Source organism: Melanerpes formicivorus, unplaced genomic scaffold, assembly GCF_026170545.1.
Source record: "Melanerpes formicivorus ecotype bairdi unplaced genomic scaffold, bMelFor1.0.p_v2 SCAF_2, whole genome shotgun sequence".
In the NCBI taxonomy this organism is placed as follows: Eukaryota; Metazoa; Chordata; class Aves; order Piciformes; family Picidae; genus Melanerpes; species Melanerpes formicivorus.
The window spans coordinates 42,338,242-42,365,361 of record NW_027142354.1 but is presented as its reverse complement, the minus strand read 5'-3'; the positions used below and the strand labels follow the sequence as shown (position 1 = coordinate 42,365,361).

General features: G+C 44.6%; 1 protein-coding gene across 9 annotated transcripts in view; it reads right to left on the bottom strand.

The window, feature by feature from the left end:
- Positions 1 to 27,120, bottom strand: part of RAPGEF6 (Rap guanine nucleotide exchange factor 6) — a 149,981-nt gene that overhangs the window by 45,388 nt on the left and 77,473 nt on the right. For 8 of the 9 annotated variants that reach the window (XM_068158152.1, XM_068158198.1, XM_068158170.1 and 5 more), the window contains 3 exons: positions 9,570 to 9,701; positions 1,628 to 1,811; positions 458 to 594 (listed from right to left, as the gene is read on the bottom strand). In XM_068158152.1, the coding sequence (XP_068014253.1) occupies positions 458 to 594; positions 1,628 to 1,811; positions 9,570 to 9,701 (453 nt within the window). The remainder of the gene's footprint in view (positions 1 to 457; positions 595 to 1,627; positions 1,812 to 9,569; positions 9,702 to 27,120) is intronic. The other variant, XM_068158188.1, reaches the window with a different exon arrangement.

Sequence of the window (27,120 nt, the reverse complement as noted above, 5' to 3'; positions counted from 1 at the left end):
TTGGAATGGTTCCAGGGAAGGGGCATCTCCCCACTCTCTGGAAACACTCAAGATCAGGTATTATGTTGCAGTACCTACATTGCTGGGCACAGTTACCTCTCCACATTAGTATTTAAAAGCCCCTGCATTATAAGAAGTTGTTTTATCAGTGGAGATGAGGCATTCTTCTATGCCACAAAGGATCTTTGAAATAAACTCCTCAAGATGTCAGCACTTCCTTGATCACAACATCCCTACTGAATGCTGCTTTGTGTCTACACTTGGCCGTGCTGAAGTCTTGAACAAGGCAGAATCTGCAAAAGGGATGGGCTAAGGTTTGGATATGGGTCACAGTGAGAGAACTCTCTAACTTTCAAGTGTGAAGATGGGAAACAGATTTTCCAGCCCTTCACCCTCAGATACCCTTGGCTAAGCCATTGCCTCCAGCACTCGGACTAGCTTGCGAGCAGTGACTTACTTCTTGGCCGTCTTTAAGTATGATGGCTCCTGCTTGCTCTACAACTTCAAATATCATCACTGAGCAAAGTTCTCTTCTCACAGACATAGTCATGTTTGCAAAGGCAGGGAGTTGATGCATGAATTCCATTAATTGCTCTGTCAGACAAAAGAAACACTGGTATGAAGATTGCAAGGCACAGGGGTTCCTTAGACACCTCACCCCTGCAGGTGTATCAAGCCTCAGTCACATTCATGAAGAAGCCGCTCCGTGGTGTTACCATCCTCACCAGAGCCCGCAGCTAAATGAGTCCAGTATGCATTTTTCATCAGCAACCAGAACTGGGCTCTACAGTCCTGGTTGTGTCTTGATTGATTCACAGCAGCAGCCTAGCTAGAGTGCAAAATCTCTTCAGCCTCTAACATTTAGAACAATTCAAAATACCTTTATAGTGCAGGAATTCCAGGCTTGGCAGGAGCACAGAATGATTTTTCCAGTGTTTAGAGAATAAAGCCAAGTATAGCACAATGCAAATTATACTGTTAACACTAATGGCAGCTTCTAGTTAAACCCTGCAGTAAATTAGTTTTATCTGAAATGTGCTGCAGGTTACAGTTCAGCACATCCACACCACACTCATAGTGTGTTCTCTTTGACATTTCTGAACTAATTCAGCTGTTTCAGGCAGTCAAAATTAGTTTGCTACCTTTTCCCTCCCTTCTCTCAACACATCCCATGATTGTCATACTTAACATCTTAAGCATCTCCAAGGCTGTTTTCTGAAGTACTTAGTTTCTCAGAACAAATACTCATTCAGATAGCAAGAGGAGAAATCATTCAATTAGCAGTCTCACCAGAGTGAAGTCATCTCTGGAAGGCATCATTCATAATTCTGAGGATGTATATTTAGCATTAACTCATTAAACAGCTTTCAGATGTGCTTTCCTTGCAGATGCTGTATGATATGGTTTTACAGAGAATCATAGAATGCATTAGGTTGAAAGGGACCTTTGAAGGTCATCTAGTCCAACCCCCCTGCAGTAAGCAGGGACATCCCCAACTTCCTCAAAGCCTCATCAAGCCTGACCTTGAAAGCCTTCAGAGATGGGGCCTCCACTACCTACCAGGGCAACCTATTCCAGAGTTCCACCCTCCCAGTAAAGACAACTAGGATTTTTTTTTTCTCCTCACCAATATCATCATCAGTTTTATCTGCAGGCTCTTTCTCGAGGCACTCCCGTACAACATCTCGCCCTAGAAGTGGATCTGAAGTTCTGTCAATATCTTCATCCTCTTCCTCCTCTTCATCTTCAGAGTCTACGGGTGCCTCTGGAAGACCTGTTAAATCAACGTCTCCCATCTCACTTTCTGTAGCCTGCAAAGAAAACATTCATCAGACAAAGAGTTCAGTGTCTTCAGCTGAAAGATTCATGGCCTTATCCTGGGCAGCTCATACAACAAAAGAAATTGTGACCAACAGTTCAAAACAGAATTTCTAACAGGTCCCTTTCTGGAAACACCATCTTATGATGAAATCTCCAGCTACAGGATGGTACAAACATAGACCATTAGCCATTGGGCCACTCACTACAAGAAATATATTGAGGTGTTGGAGCAGGTCCAGAGAAGGGTAGAAGGGCTGGTAAAGGCTCTGGAGAACAAGTCTCATGAAGAGCAGCTGAGGGAATTGGGGTTGTTTTGTCTGGAGGAGAGGAGGCTGAGGGGAGACCTTCTGGCTCTCTACAACTCCCTGAAAGGAGACTGGAATGAGCTGGGAGTTGGTCTCTCCTTCCTAGTATCAGATGACAGAACAAGAGGAAATGGCCTGAAATTGTCCCAGGGCAGGTTTAGGTTGAAGATTAGGAGCAATTATTTTCCTGCCAGAGTGGTCAGGCATTGGAACAGGCTGCTCAGGGAGGTGGTGGAGTCACCATCCCTGTAGGTGTTCAAGAAACTTGTGGACATTGCACCTGGGAACATGGTTTAGTGGCTGAAGTGGCCTTAGGTTGAACTCAATGATCTTACAGGTCTTCTCCAAATGAAACAATTCTATGCTTCTGTGATACTATAAATCAACATCATCCTACAGGAATTATGATCACAACTTCAAAGTTGGTGAGGGGCTTGGAACACAAGCCCTATGAGGAGAGACTGAGGGAGCTGGGGTTGCTTAGCCTGGAGAAGAGGAGATCAGGAGTGACCTTATTGCTCTCTACAACTACCTAAAGGGAGGTTGTAGACAGGCAGAGGTTGGTCTCTTCTCCCAGGCAACCAACACCAGAACAAGAGGACACAGTCTCAGGTTGCGCCAGGGGAGGTTTAGGCTGGAGGTTAGGAGGAAGTTTTACACAGAGAGAGTGATTGCCCATTGGAATGGGCTGCCCGAGGAGGTGGTGGAGTCACCATCACTGGAGGTGTTCAGGAGGAGACTTGATAGGGTGCTTGGTTGCATGGTTTAGTTGATTAGGTGGTGTAGGATGATAGGTTGGACACGATGATCTTGAAGGTCTCTTCCAACCTGGTCTGGTCTGGTCTGGTCTGGTCTGGTCTATTCTATTCTATTCTATTCTATTCTATTCTATCTTCTGAAGAGACATTTACCATATTGGGACATTTATTCTCTGGTTTCACTTTTCTCACTCCTCACATTTGATGAAATACAGGAAATATTAGCAGGGTGACACAGGAAAAAACAAAGCAGCTTGAGCAGCTAGAATGAAAGGGATCTGAGCTCACTTTTAATGTCAGTATTGGAACACAGATTTTAATACTGGCATAGAGAGAGTGTGTCAGGTGGAGTATGTCAATTGGGGGGGGGAAAAGGGTGATTATTCTTTCTTCAACTTGTGGCATTTACTTCTTGTGAATTCATGTAAACTAAATGGGGTTTTTTTTCCCCACAACTCAAGAGTGTGGATTATTAAGAACATAAAAACATAATTAAGTAACACCATTGGCTACCCAAGGCCTGTAGACTCATTTCTGCTGTCATCAATAGATGGCAATAGAGACACCACACTGAGCAGACACGCCAGGCAACCAAGCAAGAGAAAGCAACACTGGCAACCAAAAGCAGAATCACAGAGGAATCATTTGCAATAATTCCTTGTGTAAAGTTGAAATGATGTAATTGCATGAAAATAACTTTACAAGCAGATGGAAGGCAACAAAAAAAAGTTTTAAATTTTCAATTGCCAGAGTAGATGCTCAAGCACATTTTAGTTTAAGCCAGCATGCAAATGATTTCTCTGTTCAGATTCAGAAAGTTGAACAACAAGCTGTGTCACCACGAAGTGTAAGGCAATTCTATAGAGATCTGCAGAAAATGGAGTTGATTGTTTTAAATGAACATGTTCACAATAATCACTCTCACTTCAAAAGGAATCCTTGAGATTTGACAAAGCCACTGCACAAACCAACATATCAAATACTCTGTGTTCAAAAAAACCTCCAAAATAAAGGATGAGGGTCCTGTTCAACCTGATTTTGATCACTTCCAAGGATGGGGCATCCATAACTTCTCTGGGACACCTGGTTCCAGCATCTCACCACCCTCCCTGCAAAAAATTTTCTTCCCAATATCCAGTCTAAGGCAGGTGTCAAGAGGATGGTGTCAGACTCTTTTCAGTGGCACCTAGTGACAGGACACAAACCAGAACCCAGCAGGTTGCCTTTGAAAACATTCTTTGGTATGAGGGTGCTGGAGCCCTGGAGCAGGCTGTCCAGAGAGCTTGTGGAGTCTCCTTCTCTGGAGAGCTTCCAAACCCACCTGGACACTGTGATCTTGAATAAGATGCTGTGGGTGCCCTGCTTTAACAGGCGGGTTGGACTGGGTGATCTCCAGATCATCCTTTCCAACCTCCTCCATGTTTGATTCCAGGATTCTTTCCACTGTGCGTTTCCTTCTTACACCTCAGCTGGACCAGTAGGCCCTTAATCAGCCATGCTGCTCTCCTTCCTTGCCTCATAAAAGCACCCCTTGTTTTAGGTGATTTAATGCCAGCAGACTGCTCTGCCTTCATCTTCCTACACGCTCCACATTGATCAGCTAATGCAAGCCCCAACACTTTGACAGCCCAGACAGAAAAATATTGGGTCAGATATAACCTTAGACCCTTGAGCTTGTCCTCATTTCAATAATTAGTTAGCAAAACTAATCAATTAGGCTTAAATGACTTAACATGCTTCTTTCAGAGTAGGATAACAATACATAGAGGGTTAAATCTGTTTTATATTACATCATTTTACTGGCTTATGTAGCTCACATTAACAGTTTTGGAATAAAGCCCAAGTGCAAATTGTGCTTGGAGAGTCTCAGCAGCACATGATCAGTGCAGCCTTTTATTCAAGGACTTTTCCAGCATTTCTTCATCTAAATACCACAATTTATATCCAATTTTTTAGGCAGACAGACTACAGTACTAATTGATAACCTCGAGCTAAGACAACAAAACTCAGGCTATAGGTTCTACAGAGAAATCATTGTATACCCTAGGTAGGAAAATAAACAGATCTTCTCTTTTCTGGATAACTAAATTATTATTTGATCAAGCTACGAAGTAAGAGATGGTCTTCAAACTGTATTTCAAAGATCACATGGAGACAGTCAACAAAGCATTGGCAGGTCAGGCAGTGCTGGAAGGAACAGGAAGGCTTTTGCTCATAAAGCTGTCTGCAGAAGTAGCTGCTCTTCCCAAGCATGATGTCCCAGCTGTTTCCACTATCAAACATCCAAATCATTTCAGACTGGAGATTAGGAAGAATTTTGTTACAGTGAGGGTGGTGAGATACTGAAACAGGTTGTCCAGGGAGGTTGTGGATGCCCCCTCCTTGGGGCCTTGAGCAACCTGGTCTAGTGGAAGGTGCCCCTACCTATGACAGTGGACTTAGAGCTAGATGATGTTGAAGGTGCTCTCCAACCCAAACCATTCTATGAGATTTGCCAGATGCTGATATCCTGCACGCTGGCCTACACTTTTAGAAGTCAATGGTGTAAGAACTGGCCATGTTCTGGTGCTAATGGCAATTATTGCTTTACAATGTGTGCAAAAAACATACACTGACAGAAAAAAAAAAGTACTAAATATGGCTCACAAAAGATTTCCTGTGCCATAAGACTCCACGTGGTCACGTAATTCAGTGCTCATGACTTCTGATGCCACCTGCTATTCAGAGCAAGAGAGCTTTTTCCCCCTTTCCCTCATGTCAATTCTGTCAAGAGAAAAATATCCAAGCCTATTTTTTTTTCTTTTCATTTTTTTTCTCTCAGAATTGATTAAAAAAAATATCTCAGTAATCTACATCCCTGTTGTAGATTTTACAGATAATCCATTTTAACACCAAAACCTTGACCACAACTGGAATTATTGCTGGGGAATGATGTTGCTGTCCACAACCAGTACTTACTGACAAAGTGATAAATGAAGATTTAAAGAAAAAAAAGAAACACACAACACACAGAACCAAACAGATGAGATAAAAAATAGACTTAAATTGGTTGGTCATTAGCAGAACAGCACCGCAAGCTACTGATACAGGGCAGAAGTGAGACCCTTCCAACTACATCCAGAGATCTCATCTGGATTATCTGTGCTCCCTTGGCTGGACACCTCAAAGCCTCTCCCATGGAAGGGTAAAGAAAGATGTTTTCACTCTTTAATGCCTGTTGAATTACTTTTCCCTGAGGATAGCTATTGCAGGTCAAAACAGTTGTTTGCAGAAGTCATAATCCCTCTTTGGAATTTCTCTATGTGTAACCACAGAGCTTCCCCTATTTCTGTCTGAACACCATAGCTCTGAATCTAATGGTGCTGTAAGAAATGGGCTGAATGAAAAAAACAAAACAGAGAAGAAAAACAAACAAACAGACATACAAAACCAAACCAACACGACAACAACAAACAAACCTAAAACACTCTTCCAAGCAAAAATGCTTTACATTTCTGGGGAACCAAAACAATTCTATGATTCTATTCTGTTATCTTCACCCACAGCTGATCAGATGCTAGATTCTCCACTGTCCTCTTTCAGGATTACTGGCACCATGGCTATGATCATACATTGCTCCAGTATCATCTTTGAGGACCCCACATGAGTCTAACAGAGGTGAGCTGCCCCAGACATCATCCTGGCCAGCCAGGAAACTGTCAGCTGTGTTCCCTTTGGGATGCAAAACCAGACAGGCTAATGTGACTGAGAAGGAAAATGCTACCTGAAAGGTCCACACTCCTCAAAATTAATAGAAAATCATTTCCACATTAATAAATTATTAATTCCTTAGGGCACACAAAATACCTTTCACCATTGTTTATATGCTCCAGTGTATATAAATACACTATTCCATCATTTCTTTTACCTCTATCATTCTTGTTTGGTTAGCAATTATGCTCCTTGGGCATTTCCAATGCAATTAACTACATGTGATAAGAGTATTCACTCATGTTTGTTATCAATAATATATTTTAAGTGCTTTTCACTCAGAGCAAGCTCACCAAACTCCTCAGGTAGAGGGGCAAGCAGACGGTGGTCAGGAAAACTGCCCATCAGCATCCTGAGACATGAGATGTTAAGGTACAATGCACAGGCTAGTTCTGGTGACTCTGACTAATTAAATCAATTCTATTGACTTAGAAAACTTTAAAAAAGAATAAAAAATGAAGCCAAGTTACAAAACATCTGCAAGCAATGCCTCTCAGAAACCAGAGAATTCACAGAGCATCTTGATGACAGGAGGAGAAAAGGCCTCCAGTTATGCCAGAGGAGGTTTAGGTTGAATATTTCTTTAAAGTAGGATACTATCTTGAAGGGGGCCTACAAGAAAGCTCAGGAGGGCCTTTATTGATAGGAAGAGGGGGAATAGCTTTGAGCTGGAAGAAGGGAGATTTAGACTGGATTTTAGGAAGAAATTCTTCACAATGAAGGTGGTAAGACACTGGAACTAGTTGCCCAGGAAGCTCACGGATGTCCCCTTCCTGGAGGTGTTCAAGGCCAGGTTGGATGGGGCCTTGAGCAACCTGGTCTTGCTCAGAAGTCCCTGCCCATGCAGCGGGGGTTGGTGCTAGATGATCTTTAAGGTCCCTTCCAATCCAAACCATTCTATGATTAGAAACAATTTCTTCCTCAAAAAGATTGTCAAGCCCTGGACCAGACTGCCCAGGGAGTCCCCATCCCCGGAGAGGTTTCAAAGCTGTGTAGATGTGGTGCTGAGGGACACGGTTTATTGGTGACCTGGCAGTGCTGGGTTAACAGTTGGAGTATATGATCTTAAAGGTCTTTTCCAACCAAAATACTTCTGTGACTTTGAAAATACCCTCTCAGGGATACAAGCTACTCCTGACCTAGCCAGCAGCAAGCGAATCTGAAGAAGCAGGAAGATAACAGATTAAATAGGACAAAAATGCATAGAGACACTTCACGGTCTGAAAGGATTTTAGCTTTTAAAGCCTTCTTTCTAAAGTTACTTGGCTATAAATAGCTACAGCACTGATTTGTTTCTAGTGTGGAAAATAGTATCCAGACAGTATCCAAGGAAAGGGAACAGGAGTCTAAAAAGAAGTTACCCCTACATCACAGAAGGGTTTGGGTTGGAAGGGACCTTAAGATCATCTAGTTCCAATCCCCTGTCATGGGCAGGAACACCTCCCACTAGCTCAGGTTGCTCAAAGCCTCATCCAACCTGGCCTTGAACACTGCCAAAGAGGTGGCATCCACAACCTCCCTGGGCAACCTCTTCCCGTGTCTCACCACCTTCACTGGAAAGAATTGTTTCCTAACATCCAGTCTAAATCTGCCCTCCTCAAGCTTCAATCCATTCCTTCTTGCCCTATCACCACTAGCCCTTGTCAAAAGTCCCTCCCAGCTCTCCCATAGCCCCATTCAGATACTGGAAGGCTGCTCTAAGGTCTGCCAGGAGCCTTCTCTTCTCCACGCTGAACATCCTTAACTGTCTCAGCCTGTCCCCACAGGGGAGGTGCTCCAGCCCTCTGATCATCTTCCTGGCTCCTCTGTATCTGCTCCAGCAGTTCCATGTCCTTCTTATACTGGGGACACCAGAATGCCAGATCGTGCTCAACACTTGTTCTATACTCAGTCTTGCAGTCTGACTTCAACTTGACAGTAGACAAGCTGTGAAATCACTGATCAAGCAAGCCAAACCCTGGATGAGCACCCTCAGCAGCCAGAATGACAAAATCCCACCTCTACAATTTGCTATGAGACAGGTAACTTAAGTGTATTACCAGTAAACAAATGAAAGCTATCTCTGGATTTCAGACAAGTTCTATTCTCAGCAAGCAGTGCTAGAATTTCCACAGTCAATTAGTGCAGGGAGTGAGGTTATTACCGTGCTTTTGTTTGCAGAACAGAACATCTGTTATGAACAATAAATACAAATAATCAAGGAAAGGATTTGAAACACAAGAATGATTCATGAAATTTGTTTCAGAAACAGGGAAAATGATCCCATAAATCATCAAATGTGACTCTTACACGCCACAACATGCTTGTTGGTATATGAAGATTTGAAAAGCAACAAAAAGAGCTTTCTGTGTAGCTGTGGCAAGTCACATGAGATCACAGGGATAGGCAGAAGGTCAAGATTTCCTTGGATAAAGGGCCACTGGTTTGGTTTACAGAATCACAGAATGGTAGGGGTGGGAAGGGACCTCTGGAAATCATCCAGTCCAATCCCCCTGCTAAAGCAGGGGCATTCACAGGATTACAGTGTCCAGGTGGGTTTGGAATCTTTCCAGAGAAGGAGACTCCACAGCCTCCGCGGGCAACTTGCTCCAGGGCTCCAGAACCCTCACACCAATCAATTTTCTCCTCCTGTTCAGATGGAACCTCCTGGGTTCCACTTTGTACCCACTGCTCCTCCTGTGACTGGGCGCCACTGACAAGAGTCTGTCCTATCCTCTTGTTCCCAATCATTTAGCCTTTGCTGAGCATTGATCAGATCTCCTCTCAGGCTGCTCTTCTCAAGGCTCCTCATAGAGATGCTCCAGGCTCCTGAGCAGCCTCGTGGCCCTGTGTTGGACTCTCTCCAGTACTCCCCTGTCTCTCCTGAACCAGGGAACCCAGAACTGGATACAATATGAAAGAAGGAAGGAGAAATAAGGACCAAATGCAGTTTTACCTGGTAAATATCAGAGAGGCTGCTGCTCCCAGAATCACTGGCAATGCTACATCCTGACTGGCTGGAGGGGACATGAGTCACCTGAGGATGGGGATTGTCCGTAAGATGCATCTTGGTAAGGTCAGCTGGAAGCTGGAAATAAAGTGGTATTTGGGGATAGGGAGAAAAAAGAAAGGAAAACAAGATGTGTAAATCTGATCTGGAGACAAAGTCATTCATAAAACTTTTGTTAAACAGTTGAACACCAATCTGTAACTTGATGACGGTTTGAAGGAAGAACTGATTCAGACCAAGGTTGCCCCAGTCACCTTCAGATTTTATACAGAAAATGATGCATTTTTCCATGAAAGCCAGGTCTGACCTTCAGGACAGCTAATGGATATACATCAACAGGATTAAGAGCATCTAAAATGACAAACTGATCATGCTGGCCTGCAGCCTTAAAGATCATCTTATGATGCAATTCCACGTGAAGCAAGACTCTTGTTTATAAATTCAATTCATGCCTCAGTTCAAGAATAGCCTTTAGAAAACATCAATACAGAACAAAAAGTAGGTTTGGACCATAAAATGCTTTCAGTTTCCCTTAGGATAATGAGTACATAGAAAGAATACTGTGCAGTTTTGGTCCAAGCAGGCACAGCAACACTTCTGTTTTAGTAATCTGTCTGGAAATGAACACATGTATATAGATATACAAATCTTAGTGCACAATTAGAGCCCACAAACATATTCTTCATACTCAAAAGACCAAAAGTCAGTAGTAAGCTTTTGAAGAATCAAAGCCACACAGAATGCTGTGAGATAATCATCCAGCTCCAGAGCCCTTATTTCTAAGTGATACCATGAGGGGAAAGCTTTTACAACAGTTTGCATTGATAGGAAGAAAGGCTACGGCTTTGAGCTAGAAGAGGGGAGATTTAGACTGGAGATTAGGAAGAAATTCTTTACAGTGAGGTTGGTGAGACACTGGAAGAGGTTGCCCAAGCAGGTTGTGGATGCCTCCTCCCTGGAGGTGTTCAAGGCCAGTCTGGATGAGGCCTTGAGCAACCTGGGGTAGTGGAAGGCATCTCTGCCAATGGCAGGGGGGTTAGAACTAGATGACCTTTAAAGTCCTTTCCAGCCCAAACCATTCTACAAATCTGTGATTTTGATTATCAAAATTATTATGGGGGATGTTGTGTCACATGTAATTTTCAATGGCATTCAATTTGCCAATTGCTAACCAGGCCTGACCATCCTCTTGTCTCTTGGAATTTAAAGACTACAAAACTATTTTCCACCATCCTAACACTTACATTATTCTATCTTTGTATATCATTTTACTCACAAGAAGAAAGCATAAACCATCCAACCTATAAGATTAAGCTCTGTGTTCACATGGATGTGGAGAAGGACAAAGTGTGAAAAGTTAGAGACTGCTGAACTTTCACAAAGTCCCATAAAAATAAAACATGGAAGCAGGAGGTATAAAACAGCAAACTTGGTCCAACCACAAGAGAACACAACACTTTGAAGCCTATGTTTAGCCACCACAAAGAAAAAGAAAATTCTATTTTCAGGGTTTAAGAATGAGGTGGGGGGGAAAGAAATAAAAAGGTCAAAGCACTCAGCTGACAGAATTCAGTCCCATGGCCCAAAGGTACACTGGCTGTGTGTCAGCACGCAGGGTAAGAGCTGACACATACCGAGATCACAGAATAGCTTTGGTCAGAAGAGACCTTCAAGATCACCCAGTCCAACCTTTGACCCACCACTGCAAGGTCAGCGCCAAACCAGGTCCCTAAGCACCAGGTCCACACACTGCTTAAACACCTCCAGGCACAGTGACTCCATCACTGCCCTGGGCAGGCCATTCCAATGTTTGATAACCCTTTCAGATGGAAACTCTTCAACTTAGCAATGAAAAAAAAAAAACACGTAGAGAAGGGAAGCAGCAAAGTTGAGAACTAATTCTGCTCTGCAGCACTAGCTGGTTACAGTTAAAATCCCAATAAACTGGTTCACAGGGCATGTTTTTGTACCATGTTCAGAAATCACTATCCATCCACTAATGGACACCAGGCAGAAAGTGCTACATTAGCTTCCCTCTTGCCCGCGGTGCTTTGGACATCAGTTAAGCCATCGCTATTTCACCGCCCGTGGTGCTGATGGAGGTAGTCTCCCTGCTTCTCCCCATCTGCTGCCTCCATTCCAGCACCAAGCTGTGGCTGGAGTAGGCTGTGCTGCAGGGTGACACTTGCTCCTCTGCTCCTGGAGCTTGAGACGTCAGCCAGCTCCTCTGCAAGCACATTGCAGTGCTAACGTCCAGGAGAAGAGAGAGGCACATCCCGGCAAGGTCAGCACGGCGTTTGCCAGAGGACAGCATTCAGCATGACCCAGCACTTGCTAATTACTAGGCATGGCTGCTGGCAGCTCCTGACACGCTGGAGATGGGTGGAACTGCAAAACCAGGAGTTTTAGTCCATTAGGGAACAAACCAAACCATACAGATTCAATACCCCAGCCTAACCAAAACATGGGTTTGCTGCAAGCCCCTCAGCCTATCCACACATTTATAACCTTCCTGCTCCAAACAACGAGCTCCACGTTCAGCTGCAGTCATATTTCTTCCCATCCTTGAGGAAGTTCCATGCTGGCTGTGGTAACACAGACACAGGGAAATCACAAAGTGATTAAGAAAAAGAATGGAGAATATTTCTGGTGAGGAGAGACTGAGATCTGTGGCTGTTCAGCCTGGAGGAGAACAGCCTCAGCAGGGATCTTCTCAATGCTCATCAGCATCAAGAGGATGGAGTCAGACTCTTCTCAATGGTGCCCAGCGACAGGACAAGGCCCACACCGGAACCATCTGAACAGGAAGAGAAACCTCTTCACTGGGAGGGTGCCAGAGCCCTGGAGCAGGCTGCCCAGAGAGGTCATGGAGTCTCCTTCTCTGGAGAGACTCCAAACCCACTTGGACTTTGCAATCCTGGGTAAGCTGCTGTGAGTGACCCTGCTTTAGCAAGGGCCTTGGACCAGATGATCTCCAGAGATCCCTTCCAACCCTCACTAAGCTGAGATTCTGGGATTCTTTCTATCCATGAACAAGTCCCACACTGACTGTGATAACACAGACACAAGGAAACTTCATCTAAGCTCACTGTTATCCATGTTCACAATGATTTTCAAACTTTCAAAAGTCTCCAGGAATGAACTGAGAAGGACAAAAAGCAGAACTGACTTGGGGGGAATTACCAGGAGAACAAGGGCAGACACCTGCTCTCTACCAAACTGTGATGCTCTTGAAGCCTGTTCTGGCTCAAACACACACACACTGCCACAGGTTTTATTCCCTAATTTAGTTCAGACTTTGAGGTTCTTGTGGTAAAGACCATTCCCTGTACCTAGGCTGAGAAGTTCTGTGGGAGCAAGACACGGTAAAATACACTGTCCTCTGTGTGCCATTTTCCCAACCACACAATGAAGACCAACTCAGAACACCACCAGCCTTCCCAAAGGAGCATTTCCTATCAACTCATTAATCATTTACCAGTGAGCTTCTTCCCCCTGCCAGCACTCCCATTCATTTCCATCACCTCTAAAGCACATGGGCATGTCCCATGCTCCTGGTGGACTCTGCAATCTGTTCTTGTAAAAGACATTTAATGCAGGTTAGATGCAAGGAAACCCTGCAATATGTCTTTAAATTTGAGAGAGAGATAAGGTTTATTTGAGACAAGTGACCTTTAAAGTGCTGCTTGCCACTCGACTCAATCTCCCAAAATAAATCACAGCTTCTGTCCTTTGGATGTCGTTTTTATGACCCAAACTGATTGTTCTTTCTTTCAGAGCTCACTAAGCAGCAATCCATGGATAAGGTGTTTCTCTAACAACAAGACAGCAGACATAGCAAGGACTTGCTGGATGTGGGTGGTGATGTTGTTTGAAGTGCTCTAACATTGCCTTCACTATTGGTAAGCAATGATGCCCTGTTTATGAAAGCTGTTGTGGGAAAAATTTAGGAACTGTGGTTTCAGTCACAGCAGTATCTTGAAAAATTGAAGGACCTGGGAGTGCTGGTGGACAACAAGCTCAACATGAGCCAGCAATGTGTCTTCATGGACAAGAAGGCAAATGGTCTGCTGAGGTGTATTCAGAAGACTGTGGCCAGCACATTGAGAGAGGTCCTCTCTCTTCCTCTGCATCATCTAAGTGAGGCCACATGTGGAGTACTAGGTCTAGTTCTGGACTTCCCAGTTCAAGACAGACAGGGAAATACTGGAGAAAGTCTGAAAGAGGGCCACAGGGATGCTGAGGGACCTGGATCATCTCTGCGAGGAAAGGCTGAGAGCCCTGGGGCTGCTGAGCCTGGAGAAGATCAGCCTGAAAGGGAATCTGATCAATGCTCAGCAAGAGCTAAAGGGTAGGGGAAAGGATGGGGCAAGACTCTTGTCAGTGATGCCCAGTGACAGGACATGGGGCAAAGGGCACAAACCAGAACCCAAGATCAGGCTGCCCAGAGAGGTTGCGGAGTCTCCTTCTCTGGAGAGATTCCAAACCCACCTGGTTTGTGATCCTGGGCAAGCTGGTGTGGGTGACCCTCCTTTAGCAAGGGGCTTGGACCAGATGACCTCCAGAGATCCCTTCCAACCCCCACCATGCTGGGGTTATGGGATTGTCTTCTGGCTAGCTATGTGACTCAGCAGTTGCAGACAGAAAAACTTTGAACATCCATGAACTTCTGCTAAGCACTCTCCACAGCAGTAGCTCACTTCCTTGCCACTTTGACCTGGAACAACTCCATTCTCTCACAAAAAGGGATTATCTGCAATTCCAACACGAGGCCACCTCACACACTGGCACAGCCAGGCCCTACCTCAGTGCCAGCACATCCTTGTGACTGACCTTTCCCAACAAAGGAATATTCAGCACCAAACCCACTCTGGAATGCCATGCTGTGGGTCAGAACTGGATGGGAAAAGAAGTCCAAGAAAGAAAAGTTATGGTCTGCACAGCCACCTACTGCTCTGCCCTCCCACCCAGTCAGAAGACACAGCTGGTGGTTACACCAGAAAAACTGAATCAGGAAGGGAATTTTTAAAGATATTGGAACCATCCTCTAGAAACTCATCCTAAAGGCAGAATCAGTCTGCCCTGTCACACAGCCCCTCAAGTGACAGTAGCCTGGACTGTCTTCTGTTGAAGGTCTGTGAGACTTCTGAAGGTGGTCCCACTTGCTGGGATGCAGCTGGGGCTGGCTCATGAGTTGAGGATAGCAGACATAAGAACATCAAGAGTCATTTCTGAGTAACAGTTAATAAAAATTATATCCACAGAATCCTGAACTCTAGCCACAAGCACCCTAAAAACACCCAGGAAGTGAAGACTCCACTAGGAACTTGGGTTCTGTGGTGGTTTCATGGGTGCAGCCACCCAGTGCTGAAGCAAGGAGAGCAGCATTCCTGCTGCTAACCAGAGACACCCCCAAAACTCAAAAAAAAAAACCCAATTAAACCAGAGAAATCCCCCAAATTTCTACAAGCCCCAAGCATGTCATTCCTCCTACTGCTCAATACAGTGCAGAACCTCTCACATTGTCCAAACATGAAGAGCAGTGTACATAAGAGCTTTTTGTTCTACCTAGACAGAAAGAACACTCATGACTTTCACATGTTGTAGAAGATAAATTGCATCAAGAAGCTGATTTATTGGTTTGAGTGGGGAGACAGAGATGGAATGATTGAGCTGGGAGCAGCTCTGAATGGCTGAGTGAAGCTGATGGACATAAAACCTCAGCAACAGGACACTGTAAAAGCAATGAAGTGTGGGAGAGAAGAATCTCTGTTCATATCTGTCCTTGGGCATCCTTGGAAAAAAAGGATGATCCTTGGGAAGGATGTGGCAAAAATCAGTGGATGTCAGGGGTAATAGATGACATGCAGGGAGGTGAAGAATCTGAATGAAAAGTGAGAAACCAGAAGAGGACACAGATCCTACGGCTTCCAGCCCTGCCCAAAGGTGTCCCAGGGAAAACTGCTCCAACAGTGTTTTGTGTGACACCAAGGGGCATGTATGGGACCACGCTGGTCTGAACCAGCACAGACACTCTTTGGTTAGCTAAAATTATCAGATCAAAACAGATATAGAGAAAAGAACCACCAAAGAATTGGGGAAACCAAGTAATACAGAAAAAAGGCTGCAAACTTCAGTCATGAGCAATTTAACCTCCAAGAGCCAATAAATGTGTCAAATACAGGGAAAACTGCACATCCAATGTTCTAAAATTATTGATTTACTAATTAACCATTCAAAACATGCAATGAACATTAATAGATTCTTTTACTGACTGTAAACAGCCTGAATGAGAAGAATTCTGGAACAGTATGTGGTAAACTGGCAGCAGTAACTCAGGGCTGGTAGAGTAAACCACTCCATCTCTACACCTTTCAACAAGGTCCCTGCAAAGAGCATATGATTTGAGTACCGTTTCCTTTTAACAGGCAATCAGGACCTAGAATTATGGATTACATGGGCTGAAGAGGACCTTTACAGGTCCAACCCTGCCCACAGTCAGCAGGGACATCTGCAACTAGAGCAGGTTGCTCAGAGCCCCAAACAACCTGACCCGGAATGGTTCCAGGGATGCAGCATCTCCCACCTCGCTGGGCAACTTGGGATAGGGTCTCACCACTCTCAGTGGATAACATTTCTTCCTTCTGTCCAGTCTCTCTCTCTTTCTTTCAGTTTTAAGCCATCACCCCTTGTCCTGTCACAACAGGCCCTGCTAAAGTCTGTCTCCAGCTTTCTGATCAGCCCCCTGAAGTTCTGAAAGGTAACCAGAAGGTCTCCCAGGAACTTCTCCAGGCTGAACAACCCCAACTCTCTCAGCCTATCCTCAGAATAGAGAAGTTTCACCTCCAAACACGTTGGTTTAATACAGAATTGCCAACTTTCTAACACTAGTTTGTTCACAAGGGCAGACCAACGATGTGCTGACTTCTCCCAGAGACTGCTGAGGTTACCAACCATTCCCTAACAAGAACTGTAGGAGGTTTAACAAAGATGAATGCAAGGTGCTGGCCCTGGGAGGGAAGACCCAGAGAGCCCAGTACAGGCTGTGATCCGTGTAATTGAGGAGCAGCCTTGCTGAGGAGTCCTAGTGGGCAATAAACCAAATTTGTCAGTGTGCTGCTGCAGCAAGGCAAGCAGATCAGATCTTGGGTTGCATCTGCAAGGATTTTACCAGCAGAGATAAAGCCATGATCATCAAACTCAGAACTGGTCAGGCCACATCTTCAGTATTATGTCCAGTTCTGTGGTCCTGAAAATTCACAAAGTGGACAGACTGAAGATGGCCCAAAGGAGTGCCACAAAGATGGTTGTAGGTAGGAGTAGGTTGGAGAACCTACTCCATGAGCAAAGACTGGCAGGAATTCTGGAACAGGTTGTCCATGCATGTAGTTGAGGCCCCATCCCCAGAGATATTCAAGATCAGACTTGCTGTGGTCAGGGACAGCCTGATCTAGTTGGAGATGTCCCTGCTGACCACAGGGAGGTTGGACAAGATGACCTTCCAGTGTTTCTTCCAACACAGTGCAATCTGTGACTCCATGCCTTGGGTGTATCTCACAAGCTAACAGAGACCTTCTACAAGCCCAAGCAGAGTGCGTCTGCAGTGACATTTCCATGCTACGTAGGCACCATTTACTCTCAGCAGTGAGGTCACACAGAACACTTGGGAATTCAATTAGAAACTAATTTTAGTACAACAGATCTTTGAGATTGCACATGCCCTGGACAACAGAGCATGTTAGGTGATCTCTGACGAGATGACTGCCTGAGGGTCACTTTGCTTTCTGTGCTCCCCAGAACAGTTTGCATAGAATTGCAGAATCAGTATGGATGGAAAAGACTTTGAAGATCATTGGCTTGAACCATAAATCCAGCAGCACCATGGCCTCTAAACCATGTCCCAGAGTGTCATATCTACACATTGTTTGAACCCCTCCAGGGATGCAGACTCCCTGGGCACCTGTTCCAATGCCTAACCACTCTTGCAAGAAAGAGATTTTTCCTGATATCCCTCCTCTGGTGTCACTTGAGGCTGTGTCTTCTTGTTACTTAGGACACCAATACCCACTGCACTCCAACCTCCATTCAGGGAGTTGTAAAAAGCAAGAAGGTCTTCCTTCAGCCTCCTCTTCCCCCGACTCAACAACCCCAGCACCCCCAGCTGCTCCTCACAGGACTTGCTAAAATATAAGGCTATAGGAAAGTCACTGCAGAGTTCAGAGAAAGACAAACACAGAAGTCATCAGTGAAGCTATGTCAGAGCAGGGCTACGCTGAGACTTTTGTTTTCCTCTTCCCCATTCTCTCCAGGGAAAGGAGCCATAAGAATCTCTTCCAGCACAGGGGACCACGCTCTTCATGACTGGCTTTGGGAGTTGTTGGTGTCTCTTTGTTATGGAAAGGCCACACCTGTGCCTTTGTGCCACATGTTTTGATAATAATTATCAGTGTTTCCTGGTACAGTCTGGACATCAGGGAAACACATCCTGCAAAGGCACAGACAACATGATCTTGCAAAATACTCTTCACAGAGGTACACAAGACTTATGAATTACTTTTTCCTATGTGCAAAAGAAGCTTCACCCTGCTCTTCCACGCTGCAGGAAATAGCATAACATGCTCAGAAGCATCCTGCAACGAGTGCAGCAACCAAAGGACTCATCATCAGAAACCAAATTACTGAAGGAAGTACAGCCCACATCATTCTCCTGGTGTATGGAGGCCATTACAGACTCAGATTAATGGGAAGAAAATGGGCAATAAGGAAGCAGAAGTTTGGCCTCCTTCTTTATTTGATACTCCTTGATAACAAAGTTTTTCATCAGTTTTCCCAGGTCCCTGGATGGATATTTACAATCCATCGATCTGGTCTGGACACAGTAGAAGCATCAGCCTCTGAGGGAACAGTCTGTCCTCTTCCAGGCTGGGTAAGCACATTTTCTGTCCTTGGGTTTTACAGATTGTCAGTAACCTTATCCCTTATTTGCTTTTCTGAAGTTCCCTGAAACGCTGCCAGCAAGAGTAATGTTCAGAAACAACACAGGGTGTATCGCCACCCAACACCCCAGGGTAAGCACACCACAGCCCTGCAGTGTCGGTACTCACCTCATTCTGCTTTGTCACCGCAAAAACCACTGGCCACTGCTACCCCAGCCCCCTTGCCACTACTCCAGACTCAATTTCCTCACCTCTACACCAATGTAAGCATCTCACCCCTATATCAACCCAGCCACCTCACCTCTGCTTGAGACCGAACCGCCTCACCTCTACACCAATGTATGCACCTCACCTCTGCTCCAGCCCAACCACCTCACCACTACACCAGCCTAAGCCACCTCACCTCCACAACCAGCTTCCAAACTCCAAGGATCCCAATTTTAGGGCACATATATTTTGTATTTATTTTATTGTGTGAGGTTTTCCCTCACAAGGTTTCCACTGTTTTAAGCTGGAACCCATCAACTGTCTTAGGTTGATGGCTGCACTCGATCTTGGAGATCTTTTCCAAACTTCACAATTCTATGACAGTCTCAATGTAGAAAAAAAAATAATAATTCCTCAAACCTGGCATTTCCAAGATCTGTATCAACTGTCAAGAAGCAGTTGACAAACTCTGCTCAGCTCAGCAGCACTGTTTGGCTCATTCATTTTCACAAGATAACTAATTTCTTTAATTAGTTCTATTTTGTCTTTCTACAACCTACTGAAACAAGAGCAGCAATGCTTACTCCCACTGACACACAGTCAGTCTCTCACCAAGCAAACCCTTCTGGATCCCATTTTTTGCTCTCATCCATCACATTCCTTCCATCTAAGAAAAACAGGGGGGGAAAAAACACCCCAAAAATCCAACCAAAAAAACCTAACAACAAAACCCACCCACCCCCCTCACTCCCCCAACAAACAAAAAGCCCAAACCTGACTTTTTTTCTTGGCATCAGTAAGGAAATCATTTTAATTACCTTACTTATCCTGTCAGTAAAATCATGAGAAGCCACCAAAACCTACTGCAGCTCTCTGAAGTTCTTTTGCAGAATTTTGTGTAGCCCTTTTCCCCAGGCTTGGTATCAGTTCACCCTGCTTGACCTTCACCTTTTACATACAAGCCATTTTCTGCTGCAGTTTAAAAAAAAAGAAAAAAGTTTAAAATATACTAAGAGCTGTGTTAATGGGAGAGGAGAAACTGCTCCTCTGAGATATGGAAAGAGGCCACTTAGGTATCCACAGAGAGGGTAAGATGAGCCCAGTGAATTACCTATGCTGACATCAGTCCTCAACTAACTTAATGCAAACAAACACATTTCCTTCTTAAAGACCACAGAGGTTCCTTCCACCAGTGGCACAAAACATTGTTTTTTTTAAAGAGCAGCAATCAGGTCCTTTTTTGAGGATTTAAAGTCAACTGATAGATCAAATGTTTTCCCAACAGGTTAAAATCCCAGAAGGGATTGGAAGGGACCTCTGGGGATTAGCCAGTCCAACTCCCCTGCTAAAGCAGGGGCACTCACAGAAGGTTGCTCAGGATCACCTAAGTGGGTTTGGAATCTCTCCAATGAAGGAGACTCCACAACCTCCCTGGGCAGCCTACTTGAGAGCTCCAGCACCCTCACACCAAAGAATTTTCTCCTCATCTTCAGGTGGAACCTCCTGGGTACCAATCTGCACCTGTTGCCCCTTGTCCTGTTACCAGGCACTACTGAGAAGAATCTGCCCCATCCTCTTGTCACCCAGCCTTTAGCTCTGATCAGATCCCCTCTGGGGCTACTCTTCTCCAGGTTCAACAGCCCCAGGTCTCCCAGCCTTTCCTCCTCATAGAGATGCTCCAGGCCCCTCAGCACCCTCACGGCCCTCTGTCAGACTCTCTCCATTATTCCCCTGTGTCTCTTGAAGTGAGCAGCCTAACCCTGAATCTCCAACAACATGATGCCAAGAAAAATGCTGCTAATCCACTATACAAACTTCAGATCATTTTCCTTCTTAATATGTCCCAAAGATGGACTTGATGGCAATATTTATTTCCAAACCTACCTAAATCATCTCCCTGCAGTACACACTTCACTCCAGTTATTCTTAGTCCCACACCCAGGAACCTGAAGAAATAAGGGCCAAGCTGACACCATTCACTCCAGCCTTGCAACGTGCCAGAAACTACGCTTGAGTCTTCTTAAAACAACTCCAGGCTTACAACAAAACCCCAGAAAATAAGGAAACACCACGACAACAACAAAAAAAAAATGTTTTAAAAGAATTAAAAATCCCCAGGGGTTGTTGCATGCCTCCAGCAAGAGCTTCTGGGTCTTCACGGCTCCTCTCGTGCGTAGAAAATGCAACCCTCTGAAGTGCTACGTTGCCTTAGTTAAAGTAAGGTGACACGAGGACAGAATTTCAAACTCAATTCTGGTGTTGCCTTAAACCACACACGTAATGCAATTTTAATTTGGTTTTCTTATGTCTAAATTATAGATTACTGCCATGCCTTAACTCCTGATAACACTAAGCGCCTGACACGCAAACATCTCTGCTTTGGAGGAGGAGTGGAAACTTCCAAGCTTCAGAAAGGCACCCGTGGTAAAAAACAGCCTGGTGGTGTACCAGAGAGCTCAAGGTCCAAATGGAGACCAGTGACAAGCGGTGGCTCTCTGGGGTCGGTACTGGGACCAGTGTCTATGTCAGTGACATGGACAGTGGGATTGAGGCACCCTCAGCAAGTTTGTGAGGGACACCAAGCTGTGTGGTCTGGTTGACACACTGGAGGGAAGAGAAGCCATTCAGAGGGACTTGGACAGGCTTGAGAGGTGGGCTCCAGCCTCATGAAGTTCAACAAGGCCATGTGCAAGGTCCTATACCTGCGTCAGGCCAATCCCAAGCACAAATATAGGCTGGGCTAGGAGTGGCTTGAGTGCAGTCTCAAGGAGAAGGACTTGGGGGAGTAGAAAAACTGTGATGGCAGTGAGGGATGCTAGGAGTTCCGTGAGAAGCTGAAGGTGCTGGGCTCCAGGGCTTGCCTGCAGATGCCAGAATCAATGGCATAGCTGAACATGTGGTGGAATTCTGGCTGCTTGATGTGTGTTGAGTCTGCCCCAGCACTGGGTGAAGCAGAGCTGCAGGTCCTCATTGCCTTAAAGGTCAGATGAGCTTCATGTCCTCAACCAGGTAATTGTGGCTCCTCATCTTAGAGCTCCTGCTGGCCATCACTGGCCTGATGATAGAATAGAATAGAATAGACCAGACCAGACCAGACTGGAAGAGACCTTTGAGATCAAGTCCAACTTGTCATCCAACACCATCTAATCAACTAAACCATGGCACCAAGCACCCCATCAAGTCTCTTTCTAAATACCTCCAGTGATGGTGACTCCCCAGTGTACATGTTGACTCTCTTGCTTTATCCCTTCCTGCTCTGTAGGTATTAAATACCAAAGGATGAGTTTACTTCAACTCAGCTTCCCTTCACCACCCTTATTACGGAGATCAGGACATGTAACAGTGCTTCAAAGTGGGAATGCTTAGTCACCTTGGCACTTGAGCTGAGAGTGCTCTTTCCTTATAGAGTTTGGGCTGAAGTTCCACAAGTCATTAAAAAATCCAGCAGGCAGGCAGGCAACAGCAGCCTGACGTTTGGGGAGCTCTCATCTTGAGATAACACTGCAGGGCACGTGAAATTCCAAATCTGCTTTGAGTTTCATCTGGGTTGAATAATTTATAAACTCTTATATACACCGATTGGTAAAATACCATGGTGATGACAGTCCCTCTTCATACATCCTCAGGCTGCTACAACCTCACTTCACTCTAATGACATGCAAGTGACAATCAGCTCCAGGGATGCACCTACCAGGGCCATGAAGATGCACACAAAAGGGCTCCAAGGATGCACCTAGGAGGGCAAGCACGACAATGCCGCGAGCAGTGCCAAGCCACACATTACCTCCGAGCCAAGGGCTGTGTAATGAGGCCCTCCGATCCTGTATGTGCTGATAAACACAAAGCAGCACCAATCTCCCATCTACATTTTCTTTCTGTATTCATCAAGAAATGCATTCGTGGAAGTGAGAGGAGCAGAACAGGGTGGTCCTGAGCTAGGCTGCAGCTGGAAGCAGGATTGTAACAAAGCGGGTTTAAAACAAACACAGTCTAAGAGGAAATCAAGGAACAGATAGGTGTTTATTTGCTTGTTCCCAGCCAGTTTCCCCTGAAAACAATACTGCAGGAAAAGGCTTTGTCTGTTAGAAAGTAGTATGATGTGTTCTTGCATTTAACCTCAACATTTACCACAGGGGAAGAAAATCCTAGCTTTCTAGAGTAACTGGCACACAGAGCTTACTACAGCACTCTTCTCTCCAGAAACTATCAAGTAAAAAGTACATTCAAACAGTTGGACAGAAACTGTCCTGCAAGCTGCTGCAGAAAACAGAGCTGAACTTTTAACTAAGCAAAAGGAATCCCAACATATTGGGTTTGGAACTCTGGGGATCATTTCTGCAGGGTCACCCACAGCAGTCTTGCCCAGGATCACAATGTCCGAGGGGGTTTGGAACTTCTCCAAGAGAAAGAAACTCCACAACCTCGCTGGGCAGCCGGCTCCAGGGCTCCAGCACCCTCACAACAAAGAAGTTTTTCTCCTTCTATAAGGAAAATTTGCCAGCCCAAGCACTCACTCTCTAAGCACCCAGGAATCAGAGTACTGAGTAACCAAAGGGCTGTGCTCCTACAGATCAATTTCAGTGCAGAAATAAGGCGGTCCCCTTCCTGTACTGATGATGCAGAGGAAAAAGATCAGGTAATATGAAACAGAAGAGCCCAGAAATACTGAGGAGCTGGCTGAAACTCCCCAAAACTCAAAAGAGCACTAAACCATGAACACCACAGTTCACAGGATAGAAGAGAACCAACCATCAGGACCCAGAAGAGAGGAGCTCACAGAGCAATCACCTGATGCCTGTGCCTGCAGTGAGCACCCCACAGGTTCCACTCAGAGCCATGACAGGAGCTCCACAATGCTGGAAACTGGGCTGCAAGCTACAGTAATGGAGAAAGAATGGAGGGAGAGTCAAGGTTAGGAAGAGGAAAAAGATGCTGTCAAAATTGAAGGAAAAACAAAGCAAAGTCACTATTTGCACTGAAAATATTCAAAACTCACACTACCAAGGCCACTTTCTGTATCAGTGCACTAGCAAACTAGACAAGGATGACATCGAATCAAATCAAGGACACACTATCCAAGCTGTTTTTCTTCTGAGGAGCTGAAAGAAAATCTTTAAATTGCATGAAGGCTTCAACTCAAGATCCTGGAAATTAAACTGATGCCCTTTGGAAACAGAAGATGATGTTACCCTGGGTTTAGCTACCGAGAGCTAAAACTTGCATCACATCCCTGGGAGACAACGGCAGAAATAGAAATGGGATTGAAAAATGACTCCAAGTCTTCTGCTCTAACCCAAACACAAAGTTCTACAGAGCCAGTGTATCTTGTTATTATGCTCAGCATTATTAGATTTTATCTAACCAGCACAAAGATAAGAGGAGCACAGAAGCCTGGAGAAAATAAATTAGTGCCTACTGTTGTAAGACAAGTTTAATGTGCACCTGGGATCTTAAATGAAACTGTTTTCCTTCAGGAAAAAAACATTTTAGAAGCTTAAATGTTAATTCAAACCCTCTTATTTTCTATAAAAAAAGCACATTATCTCCAGAAGCATCCCTTTTTGAACATCCTCTATGGACACATTACCCAATCACTCCCTATTTTCCTCTATCAGTCCCTCCTGCTACCCCAACAAGGTAACTGAGGATGGATTCTGGGCCTGAGAAATTGTTAGGCTGCACATAAAATTTCTGTTAGAGGAGAACTATCTGCATCTAAATCGTTACGTTTAGAGCTCTCTTTCACAGTGACTTCATAACCCATCCATGTTTAAGAGTCTAATACCACAAAGTGCATTACAGACAATTTAACAGACACCAAGACAGTTGTGATCAGAATCATAAAGACAATAGAAGCTTTCCCAGATACCTTTGAATTATTTACCATTTTAGTGGGGCTTTTTTCTCTAAAATATGCAAAATAATACACACTAGCATCAGAGGAATTTCACTTCATAGAAGTTGAATGCCTCTTGCGCTCACAAATACAGGCAGTCTGTGGAAGAAGACCTGCACAGAACCCGTGCAAAGCCCTCTCCCTTCCTTCATCTTCCTCCAGAGTCTCAGTGGCCTGACAGCTGGCTCTGCTTTGATTGCTGCTCGCCACACTCCTCACTGCTTATCATAGTCACCATGTTTGTGTGAGGATGCCTGCATCTATTATCTCATCTTCTGCAGTCTGTCATTCCAGAAAGCAGCCGGTCCCCAGGGCAGGGACCACTTCTTACGACATGCAATTTAGCCCCTGTGCTGGTATCCCCAGACACAACTGACAGAGGAACAACCATCATCTTCCTGCCAAGGAGCTGGTGATTTCTCTTGGATGCATGGCCAAGTTATCAGCAGAGTCTTGAGGAATAGTGTTGACCTCTAGCAGAGCCTGCATGGACAGGCTGCAAGGCTCCTACAGCTCATCTCCAGGTGCACTGCAGAAACCCACAAAGCTCCAAGCTCTCCTCTTTCCAGTAGTTCTTCACACAAGAAAATAGATTGCATTGATTCTTTACAGACTCATACTCCATCCCTTTTACTTTTGGATGCCAAAAGCCACAAAGCCTCTGGGAGATGAGGGGGGTGTGCAATGCAAACAGGGGTGGACATCCCCTTATACTCGGGGAATATCTTCTGGGAGGTGATGGAGCTACTAAAGCTGGACCCTCCTGAGGGTCATTCCACAACCACATAAATTAACCTCCTCAGGGTAAGGTTGACCTTCAGAGGTATTCTACCTTCAGGAAAGTTTACCTTTCTGATTAGTCACACAAAACATGACTTCATTGTGCTCTGATTAAATAGATGTATCATTATACACTGTCACATTCAGAACAGCTATAATTACAACTGAGTCAACAGCCCATTTGTGGAATATTGTCCTATACCAGTTTAAAAGCAACAAATTAAAAAGGTTCTGGGACAGGTACCTGCTTAGATCTATGAAATGTTTAATTTAATCACTGAGAAAGCAAATTAAAAGTCAGATGTTTTCAACTCCATGGTAAGAACCTGCTCTAGTTTCAAAACAGTACCATAAAATACTTGACATTTTCAGGTTAAAAGTTATAAACCTGCACACTTAAAAATCTGACATCGGTTTTGCTTTGCTTCTTATAAGACACCAGTATAGAAACAGTTTTGTGGCACAAAACCCAGGTAAAAAGAAAAATGGAATAAACTCAGAGATAATTCAGCTCATGGGTGTGTATAATTCTGTGTACATTTCTCTTCAGAGTGGCAGAACATCATGAAAAGATGAGTTTAAAAGTTTGGAGGGGAGGGTCGTAGGAGTTTTAGAGGCTTTGTGAGGTTTTCCAGAAGGGGACTAAAGGTGCTTTTTCTTTTGTGGTTTAAAACAACTTGCAGTTATGGATTGGAATGTAAAACCAGTTAATTGGTTTTCATCAAGCATTAAAAAAAAAAAAAAAAAAAGGAAAGAAAGAAAAAGAAACTCCAAACCTCCCCCTCCCCAACATTTTATACCCACTCATTTGTGAATAGCAAATGAGAGAATAAATGGCTTGGCTGGTAGGGCAGCAATCCCCCGGGTATCATCCTGAGCAGACACAGGGGGCCAAAAGCCTTCACAATTTCTTTGGTTTTATATTATTATTATTATTATTATTTTACCCTTATTTGAGCACAGGGTTTCTCTTTTGTGGTTTCTCACTTCAGCCCAAACTCTACAAGGAAAGAGCACTCTCAGCTCAAGTGCCAAGGTGACTAAGCATTCCCACTTTGAAGCACTGTTACATGTCCTGATCTCCGTAATAAGGGAGGTGAAGGGAAGCTGAGTTGAAGTAAACTCATCCTTTGGTATTTAGTATCTACAGAGCAGGAAGGGATAAGGCAAGAAAGTTAACACATACACTGGAGACCAGTGATGGCCAGCAGGAGCTCTAAGGTGAGGAGCCACAATTACCTGGTACAAGACATGGAGCTCATCTGCCCTTCAAGGCAATGAGGACCTGCAGCTCTGCTTCACCCAGTGCTGGGATGGACTCAACACACATCAAGCAGCCAGAATTCCACCACACATATACCCATGAATTTCAACACCAATTTTGGCATCTGTAGACATAAAGTCTTCACCCCCACACACTGTGAGCTGCCCTCTCCCTTTTATCAGTAATAAAAAACAAAGAGAGAAAAGTATCCTGTACAGGGACTGTGTTTGTCCCTTGTTCCCCCCCACACCACTATGTCACTCAGATTGTATGAGGTTCTTGAAACCCAAGTCAAGAGCAAATTTCTTGCTCCAAAGTCAATATTGTATCCCATGATGTCATCAGCAGAAGGGTTTTGCTGACTGCCTCCAAACCACGCAGCCTTTCACAGGCAAGAAAGTTGCACAATCTTTG